Genomic DNA, 10,436 nt, shown 5'->3' with positions numbered 1-10,436 from the left:
GAAGTATCCTTAATAATTACTTCTCGGGTCGCGATTCGGTCGCTATGATACACGTGAAGGGTTAACCGCCCGTACGAGTGCGCGTGTGCACTGCGTGTGCGAAGTGTACCTGTGGTGTGTGTGTGGTGTGTGTGTGTGTGCGTGTGTGCGTGTGTGTCGTGTGTGTGTGTGTGTGTGTGTGTGTAGGTGTGCGTGTGTCGTGTATGTGTGTGTGTGCTGTGTGTGTGTGTTAGTGTGCTGTGTGTATGTGTGTGTCGTTACTTCGCGTGTACGTGTCCGCCCTGCGTGTGATGTGTGTACCTGCGTAGTGCAGTGGGTACCTATTTGTACTGCTGTGTGATGTGTGTGTGTGTGTGTGTGTGCTGTTTAGTGTGGTGTGTGTGTGTGTTGTACCCTGCGTGTGCGTGTGTACACTCGTGTGAGTGTGTACTGCGTGCTGTGATACCGTGTGTGTGGTGTGTGTGTGTGTGTGTGTGCTGGGTGTGTGTAGTGTGTGTCTGCGTGTGCGTGTGTAACCTTGCTGGTATGTGCTGTATTGTGTGTGCGTGTGTGTGTGTGTGTGTGTGTGTGTGTGTGTGTGTGTGTGTGTGTGTGTGTGTACCTGCGTGTGCGTGTGTACCTGCGTGTGCGTGTGTACCTGCGTGTGCGTGTGTACCTGCGTGTGTGTATGTACCTGCCTGTGCGTGTGTACCTGCGTGTGCGTATGTAGCTGCGTGTGCGTGTTGTTAGGGCGCGTGTGCGTGAGAGAGGGGGTGTAATTTGTATTAATACATTACTTATATATGCTAAATCGACATTTTACATGTTTTACGTTTAATAACAAAAGTATAACACTTTTTGTGAATAACTTACAGGTGTCTTCTTCCTTCTCGTCCGGGGCGTCAGAAAGAAAATCATTCTCCTCCTCGTACTCTAAGAAAGTATCTGTGACGATCCTTCAAAGTATCGGCATTACCGTAGTGGTGCGACCGGGAGAAAAGGCAGCGATCAACATGTTCTTGGAAAAGGACATCTACGTCATCAAATGGAGAGCGCAGTTCTTTGCTGCTGGCTACGTCAGAGTCAAGTGGTGTAACCGGTAGGTAAAGTTCTCATGGTGTGAGTCCCCGTGTTTACGTCAGATTATAATGGCGCTATAGCCAGCACAACTAGCAAACGAATAAAGTCGAATATAGAAGCGAAATGTAATACGTTCTAATGCTCTCATCTGCACTTACTCGCATTTCGGTTAGTTTCATACGAGAATTACAGAACGAGAAGATTTCAAACAACCCAGCTGGAGACAATACTTACAACCATGAGAACTTAATCAACGAATAATTACAATAATTAATGAACAATGATTAATAAATGAAAATTAATTTTAAGTTGTTAAAATATTCGCGCGCTGTTACAGGTGGGCAACGCTTCACATCAGCCAGCTATTAGACCAGCGAGAACGCGAGTTCTTCGCTTTCGGGACAATAAAATATCACGACCGCTACCAGTGGGTTGCCAAGGTGACCGTCTACGATAAGCACGGAAACCTGCTCGGCAGCCCTCCCCAGACGCTTTTGCCGAACGCTCCGCCGCCGCGTCTCAGCACTAGCGACCTCGTGGTTCCATCTATTAACCGTGGAAATAAGCCGAGCGTGGGGAAGAAACGGTGGTGGAACCAGAGCTCTCGGAAAGAACGCCGTGATAAATTGTATAGCTCTCCTGCGAGAGTGTTGCCCACATCAAACACGCATCGAAGGAAACAAGACCGCCGCGGTCCTGTTATAAAGGAATTGAACGTCTCCTAGTCGCGATGTCTGCTCCGCACTATAATCTATTATTGTGTTTGTAGATAATAAGCGATGGGCGCGATGGGCGCGTTGCGATCCGAACATCGGGTCTCTGGAGTGTGTCATGACGCCAACGAGCGGCTTGCTCTCAGAAAATCTGCTCAAAACTCATTTAATACGTTTACATCATGTTTGAGATATAATTGGTATATATCATAGCTGTTTAGTAGAAGTTACTGTAAGAAAGTACGATTTATAATTAACTTATATCGCCGCACAAAAGAACATTTTAATATTTTATTTAAATAGCAATATTCCACGAGGGACCGTTATCATCTGTTGATGTGTATAATTCATTGTATCATTTGCTTCATAAAAAAATTTAATGATCTATTCTACGTCCATTTTTGTCCATTTTTACAAGTGAAGATTTGCCATTTGATTATCTGAATTACATCTAAACATTACCAACATTTGTTTAGACAGTGCTAATTAACAGCTTATCTCAACTAACTCGGTGAGGGTTTATCAACCTGATTTCGCCAGCATCATAAACCTGTAGCCACGTACATTCCCTGTGGAGACATTGAATGATTCATATATCTATAAAGACTATATTATACTAAAGCACTTACTTATTTTGTGTGAAAATGCATCATTAAATATTTCAATCAATCCACTTGTATAGCCATCAGCTACAGTTCAGTTATTCATGTATTTATAATTACACCAGCATTAATATTATGTTTCGTACACGTACGCGGTTCGATGTTACTGTTCAGAAGTCTGCTTTGTTATTCTCGAGTGTTACATTTGTAGTTGTCCTCCTGTCAAATTTCGTTTTTCTTCTATCGATTGTTGTCTTCCATTGTACTATGTATATTTTCAGTTTGTGTTAGTTGCCATAACTCTAACTGAATGTTGCTGCCGTGTTTGTAGACATCGTTGCAGTAATTTATGTTTGTACTCGAGTCATACCTATACCCATACACGGACAATAATTCACCTAGTACCTTCTTGCGCAATGTCCAGTTTGGAGCGATAGTTTTGAGACCACTGTCCCGATCAGTTGATGGCGTGGCGATACCAACAATGTGCGCTCCAATAAAAACGCGCACCAATCCGGTGGAGTTCGCGAGAATGACGCGGCAAATGGAATCGAGGATCCGGATCCTGTCTATTAGTCGACTACGGTGACGATCAATGACCTTGAGCCTCTCCATGGTTTTTAGGTTATGGACAAGGGACAGCAGTATTAACCTTTCAGGAACTGGATATGTCATGTTATCTGAGATTGCGTTGCGTGCGTGTTGTGCGCGGTGTTATGGTAGAGATAGTATATATATATATAATAAGTAGGTAGAGATATTAATGTGTGTGGTGTATATGGTTTCTATGTTGTGAGTTTTGTTTGTGGTATATATATATTATATATATATATAAGCGCCACGCTGTGTTGTGTGTGGATGTGTGTGTGTGGTGTGTGTTGTGTGTGTGTGTGTGTGTGTTTGTGTGTGTGTGTGTGTGTGTGTGTGTGGTGTGTGCCGTGCGTGTGTGCGCGCGTGTTTCGATATCGTATGGTATCTAGATTATATATATATATTATATATATATATATTATATATATATATATCATATGTTGTTGTGTGGTGTGTGCTGTCGGTGTGTGTGTGTGTGTGTGGTGTGGAGTGTGTGCTGTGTGCTGTGTGTAGTGTGTGTTTGTGTGTTATGTGTATAGTGTTTGGTGATGTGTGTTGTGTGTGTGAGTGTGGGTAGTGCAGCGCGTGCGCGCGGCGCATGTGTGTGTCGTGCTCCATAGGTTTTTACTAGCCGTCGCAGTACTTTCCAAAACCTTTACGTTGGAACAACTTCTTCGGACGTGTACAACAGGCTTGTCTGTGCACAGAAGAGCGCTAGAATGCGGTCAACACAGAAGTGGATCTGCGAGCCTACATATAGCCGAACGTGATTACGCCTCTGCCATGCCGAAGCCTTTTTCCTCATCATAGCGTCTTTATAATGCCTGCGTCACTGATCAATGCGTTTTTGCTAGCGCATCTCATAATGGTTAGCAAATAACACTGGTTATTATAAGCAAAGCACGCCCTAGCATAATTGGTATCGTCAGTCGATGCCCGTAAGCGGCTACATGATGCCGATGTGTGCTGGACTAAGCAGCCTGGTCTGTCTAGGTGCAGGCGTGAAGACTCGTGCACAGCCGGATGAAACGGAAGCACGTTCGTTCAGAACTATGACAAGATTTGGAGGGTGTCGCCCGAATCCTGCGTGAATAGTTACTCGCCGTGAACTCTCGCGAAGCCGTACGCGGGGGATATTAATTCTGACATCACGGTCAGCGATGAACGCAAACTGTGCATTACTACTATATCTAGCATGTATTTTTTCCTACTATAGAAAAATAATGAGATGCGTTATAGTTGTTAGTTCTATCTATGATTGATCACACGATTCATACAATTACCGCGACAAAAGTTTCTATCAAGAAGATAATAACGGAGACAACAAAGTACGAACGACCGAGTCCAACAAGCTAGCCCTGCGCACACGGCGACGAATGACAAAACAAGACAACAACAACAACACAACACAGCGCCATTAACAGTGAGGAGTCCGTCTCTTCTATGTGAGCTTCGACCCTGCTGGGAGAGCGCGATCAGTGTGAATAATGATATTGAATAGTAATGAATATAATTTGCTTTTTATTTTGATTTTATGCCCCTAGCTTTTCCCATCTCATGTTGATATTTCGAAAATCACTGCTATGTATTCTAGTAATAATCTAGGTTCATATTTGTTTAATATAATTGTCGTTAGAATTATTATTGTTTATTTGGGTATTGTTATTTGTCTTTATCTTTCTTCTTAGATATTATATCTATTGTCAACTGTTGTGAGTCATATATCTGATATCTTTTTGCATATTGTTTTTTTTTTTTTATTATTTTTTTTTTTTTTGTTTACTCTGTTTGGCGTTTCTCTAACTATTTAGTGTTTTTGGTCTATATTAATTATTACGTCAAACTTTTGTATTTCTATTCTATGTGTAATAGACAACAGTTCTCATTCTTATTTATAATCGTAAATTTTTACTCAGGGTGTGTGTGTTTGAGCAAGACTATCGAAAGGGTTGTGAACACGTCGAGAGAGGTAAACAGCAAGAGACATCTTGGACGACGGGGAGTAACCGATTCGAACCCGGCCGTACGTGGATACGAGGCAGTGAAGATTGGTGTAGAGTGGTCCTCCTCATCTATAGAAGATGACCGAGATGAATAGAGGCTGGGAACATGGTAAGCATGATGGGCCTGAGAGGTATACAAGTTGGATGAGATTGGCGGAGAATATTTAACTGATGTGCTTGTTCACACAAAATAAGTAATGCTTTAGTATAGTATGAGTGTGATGTTATAGATTTATATGGGAATCAGTGTCAATGTCTCACTATGAGGAATCGATACGTGGCTACAGGTTTAGGATGCCTGTCGTAATCAGTGACGCGGGAGAACCGGGGGGATAGTTGGTCGGACGGCCGGGGGCACGCGACGGATAGCACCTGCGGGGGCAGCGGGGGGCGAGAGTGATAGGGACCTCACGGGCTCTGAAGGAGCCTTGTCACGAATGGCACAGCTTGTTAAAGTTAGTGACACCGTGTGGCTAGACAACGGATGTTGCGGCTCGGGAAATCGATACTCGTCACGAGTGCTAGAGTTCGAGATAGACCTCAAAGTGACCTCCGAAACCAATCGGCTTGGATTATCTACATAACGACATGATAATTAGGAGTATACTAGTGCGGCGAGCGTGCATCAATTCGCAGCTCGACTCCGGCACCGATCGCGTCATGCCTCGCGGTCGATAACCGGGAGCGGCGGGGGTGGCGTCTGTGTTTCCGTTACGATGGCGTGTTTGATCGTGGGGCGCACGGACTTCTCGGCAAGCGAGAGCCCGTAGTGGACACAGCGGTGGCTAGTCAACTGGCGTTCTTCCTCGAGAGCATCTGGTGGTCACCACGTTGTCTTCCCGCCGTGGGCTGTGATGTTCTCCGAGTTAATAGAGTGCCGAAACACCGAGGATCGCCAGAGGCTCTAGTGCTGAGACTGCGAGGGACGGGTGGGGCGTGGCTGCGCCGGGCGCCAGGAACGCGGCGCGAGGAGTGCGCTGGGCGTGGGGACGGGGCGCGTGCGCGCGAGGGAGAGTATTCCAGGGTGTGCTGATGAGGGGCGTAGAGCGGGCGTTAACGGTTGATTGCAAACGAGGGCACTGGGACGGGGTCCGAGGAGTCGCGCAGTACTCACTATTTATTGTCGCGAAAGAGGACGAAGAAAACTCGGCGATTCTGCGCATATGAGCGGATACATAATAGCGTGAGAGACTGATGTACCAGCGGTGTGCGGGAGGAGAAAGGAACCGCTCGCGCACGGCTCTAACAGCGCGGCTGAATAGATATGTTAAAGAGAGAAGCTTGAAAAGATGACAGATTTCAATTTATGTAATCAGGGTTAGTAGTCATTGATTATGGGAGTGTAAAATATTTATTCAGTTGGTGAAGTTCTCATGAGTAGTGAGTGTTTACTCACAGTAGAGAGAGAGAGGGGAGGCTGTATGGTAAGAAGGGAGCGATTGCATGCGGATGTCGGCTAGTTGATAATTATCGATATGACAAACTAACGAAATGGCGGGAGTAAAGTGAAGATAGAAGCGGACAATGTGTAGAACGTATATATCATTATAGCGCTTCTCAGGAATTCGACTTTATTCGTTTAGACGGTAAGTGTGACTGCTGGGCATAGGAGCGCGGAGCATTATAATCTGAGAATGGCGTAACAACACGGGGGACTCAACACTAGTGAGAACTTTAGGGTTGCCTACCGGGGGGGGTTACACACTTGGACGTCGTGACATGAGCCAAGCAGCAAAGAACTTGCGGGCTGGCTGGCATGTTGGATGACGTAGAAGTGTCCTTTTGACAAGGAACAGATGGAATTGATGCGCTGCCGTTATGGTCTCCCGGATTTCGCGACACTACGTTTAATGCCGATTGTGAAAGGATCGCTCAGCATGGATACGTTACGTATAGAGTACGAGGAGAGAGAGAGAATGTGATTTTCTTTACTGGACGACCACGATGACGAGAAGGAAAGGAATGAGGGACAGCTGTAAGTTATTCACAAAACAGGTGTTATACTATTTGTTATATTACAAGGCGTAAACAATGTAAATATCTGTCGAGTTTAAGCTGCTTCAATAGTGATATTTATGTAAAATGTCGATTAAGTATTTACAATAATATAACAAACCGCTATCTACTCACTTCTTTTCTTACGGCATGCGTACTTCATAGAACAACACTGCTGGTCTTTGCTTCATCTTCCGGCCGGTACATCCCGCACGGACGACAGTGGACCGCGAGGTACCACACGCACAGGCCAGGTACATGACAACACACGCATGGGGTACCTCACGCCACGACCGCCGAGGTACACACGCACCGAGGGGACACACAACACGACACGACACAACACACACACACACACAACACCACACACCACACATGCACAGCACGGCGACACACACACAGCACACACACACAACACACAACCCACACACACACCACGCACAACACATACACACATCACACAAGTACACACGCACACGCAGCGTACACACACCACACGAACACACACACAACACACACAGCAACACACACACACACACACACACACACAGGCGTACACACACGCAAGCGTACACACTCACATGCAGGTACACACGCCCACACGCAGGATAAGACAACACACACACACACACACACACAAAACGCACACACAACACACACACACACACCACAGTACAGGTAACAATGCACACGCAGGTTACACAATCACACGCAGGTGACACAACGTACACGGCAAGTACACGGACACACATACCACAGCATCACACACACACACACACACACACACGACGACAATACGACAGACGCACGGCACTACACAGCGAGCACACACACACGACAACGAAAAACAACACACACACAACACGCAGCAACACGCACGGAGGGACACAGGAACACACACACGACATCCACACGACAACAGATTAACAACCTCGCACACGCAGTACACACGCGCACTCGTACGGCGTTAACCCTCACGTGTATCTAGCGCGGAACGCACAGAGAAAATAAATTAGGATAAGCATACTTCCACACGTAATGACCAACATTAATGACAGCGATGTTTCAAGAAACTCATAGATAGCGCTTGAACACGCATGCATCTCTGTTTCTGAATCGGCTTTCGGTATGATCGTGGGGAAACATCGCGTGAAGCATAATTACGCACCGCTCGTCCGATTCGTTTAGCAGATGATTAACCGCACACTACGCATGACCTAATGTCAAGCTAGGTATAACAGAACACCAGCTATCCTCCATATTACGTGGAAAAAGACACTATACATTTCCGGGACCATAATAGTGCCACCTGTTTGTGTCTATGGCCAGTCAGAGCGGAACCCACGCCCAAACACTGACGTCGGCCAGTCGGCTGTACCGGAATCGGGATGAGAGCTAAACTGTCCAGTAATAGGGGATCTGAATGTGATACAACGATGTAGGTTAACAATAGTATAAATATAACTTGTTGTGTATTCACTTCGGTGTATTTGTAAATTCAAGCAAAAATGCTTACAATTTACTATGTTCGTCGGTATCTATTATGTTTCTTTATACGTATCAAGTCCTGAATGAGATTGATGATCTGTCATTTTGAACGGCAGTTCTTTATGTGATGCATTGTCAGATAGAGACGACCGATTCTGCTGTAAGGAGTTCTACGGCTTAAAATGCGAGGTAAACTGCAAACCAATCAGATACCACATTCGCGAAGAGCCAGCTAGCATATACCATGTGTATGGTCGACAACCACTGAGCTATCCGAAACACCTTCGACATTCGAAAATATGGAGGAGCATAGTTAACATTAGGAGGAAGAAGAGCAATAATTATGAGGTGAGAGCGATAATATGTATAATATTAATATTTAATAATAATATAACAATAATTATAATTATTATTATTAGTATTATTATTGTTATTGTTTGTGCTTGTTGTTCGCTGCGACTGCTTGCGGTGGTGTGTGTATATCGATGATTGCTTTTGGAATGCACTATTAAAATTTATTTAAAACAGGGTGTAGCTGATGGAATTGAAATAAAACAAAACGAATAGCCGGTTATTCTTGCTATTTTTTTGTAAACACGCATATTCATGAGTCGAGAGAATCGTGTTATCCAGCTGTCCCGTTCGTATGTTCCTAGAGGCACCGCCTCGTAGTGCGGATGCAGTTTCTTCTGTCAGTACCCGTTTCAGGTAAGGATAGGCTGCAAAGCTCTATACCATACAGGTCCACTCTATGTGCGTCTAACAGAAATTCGGCACACATCCATGGAGCGGGAACGCCCCTTCCCCCGCAGGCCGGTGTAGCGTTTGGCGATGAGACACCAACGGTGCGCCCCGGCCTTACTGTACCCTCCTCCTTACCACTGCTCACTCGCACCGCCATTACGTAAATTTGAATTATTGTTTAAGCGTATCCGTTAGTCTGGCCTCGGCTCTCTAGTGCCGAGGGCACGATCTATTGCCCGATCTGTTTCGGGTTGGTCGGCGCTAATATATTTGCGAAAATGCATATTTGACAATGAATTAATGTGAAATTACTTTGAATAACCATGCAGCGAGGGTTTTATTATTCGGATAATCCGTGCCTCTATTCGGATTGCAGACATCCGGTACTTCAGCAAGCAAGGGAATAATGCGTTACCATACATTAACGCAGGCACGATAATAGTTACTGGGCTAATCATTAAACGAATTTAGGCAGATAAAACGCTTCTGTGTACAACCGCTTGGGAACACGACCTTACGGTGCGGAATTAAACAATCGCCATTGGCGCATTTTATTTCAACCTACGGCCGATACCATATACGTTTCTCCATCCGCACAGTAGGGTATATACATTCCGGGCAGCGTCCGGCAAATATCGCGACTTGTTAGTGAGTATTGTGCCTTTAAAAGCGGCCGATATGCCCGAATCAGAATGCGCTTGAAACGAAAGCTAGCAATTAGGTGAACTCAGTGTATGCGATTACTTCACATGTGGTGTTTAAAGTTGCGCCGAGTTGGCACTGTGGTTGCCCAGTGGGAGGAGTTCGAAATAATGTAATGGATCAGAGCACCGCAGCTGGGTAGAGAAGGACAAAACTGCGAGCGGATATATGAGATGTCTGAAACTGACGGGTTTTGGCGTACTAGAGAACTAACTTCTTAGCTCTGAAAACTAGTTTCTTGACTGAGAACTTAAGATTCTAAGGCCACAAACAGGCCCACCATGCCAAAAAAAAGGAAGGAGTCCACTGCGAAGGAATCAGTTATCATGGCGTCTCGAATTATGTACAAATGGCACAGGTTGAAGAGTGAAAAAAAAGAGGATTCTACTTGCCTGCATCATAGGTTCTTGCTCCCGAAAACCATAGTATAAACGTCTTGGCAAGCTCAAAGGAAGAAAAGTAGATGGTCAGCAGGAGATGACATGCGGTATATAGGGCTAGAAACCAATGGTTTCATTGCTTGAGAGCGAAGAAACTAG

At 45.2% G+C, this 10,436-nt stretch overlaps 2 protein-coding genes across 2 annotated transcripts in view; both read left to right on the top strand.

Annotated features, from left to right (window-relative positions):
• Nucleotides 1–10,436, top strand: part of LOC106804757 — a 51,525-nt gene that overhangs the window by 8,452 nt on the left and 32,637 nt on the right. The window lies entirely within an intron of this gene.
• LOC106804765 lies at nt 859–2,164 on the top strand. The gene is made up of 2 exons (XM_014806091.1): nt 859–1,078; nt 1,397–2,164. The coding sequence occupies exons 1-2, from the start codon at nt 993–995 to the stop codon at nt 1,782–1,784; spliced, it is 474 nt and encodes a 157-aa protein (XP_014661577.1). The 5' UTR covers nt 859–992; the 3' UTR covers nt 1,785–2,164.

Source organism: Priapulus caudatus, unplaced genomic scaffold (genome assembly GCF_000485595.1).
Source record: "Priapulus caudatus unplaced genomic scaffold, Priapulus_caudatus-5.0.1 Scaffold86, whole genome shotgun sequence".
Taxonomy (NCBI): domain Eukaryota; kingdom Metazoa; phylum Priapulida; class Priapulimorpha; order Priapulimorphida; family Priapulidae; genus Priapulus; species Priapulus caudatus.
This window is presented reverse-complemented; position numbering and strand designations above follow the sequence as displayed.

Coding starts and splice junctions, on each gene's coding strand:
- LOC106804765 (XM_014806091.1), top strand. CDS start 993: ATGTTCTTGGAAAAGGACATCTACGTCATCAAATGGAGAGCGCAGTTC. Junction 1,079..1,396: donor AGAGTCAAGTGGTGTAACCG/GTAGGTAAAGTT, acceptor GCGCTGTTACAG/GTGGGCAACGCTTCACATCA.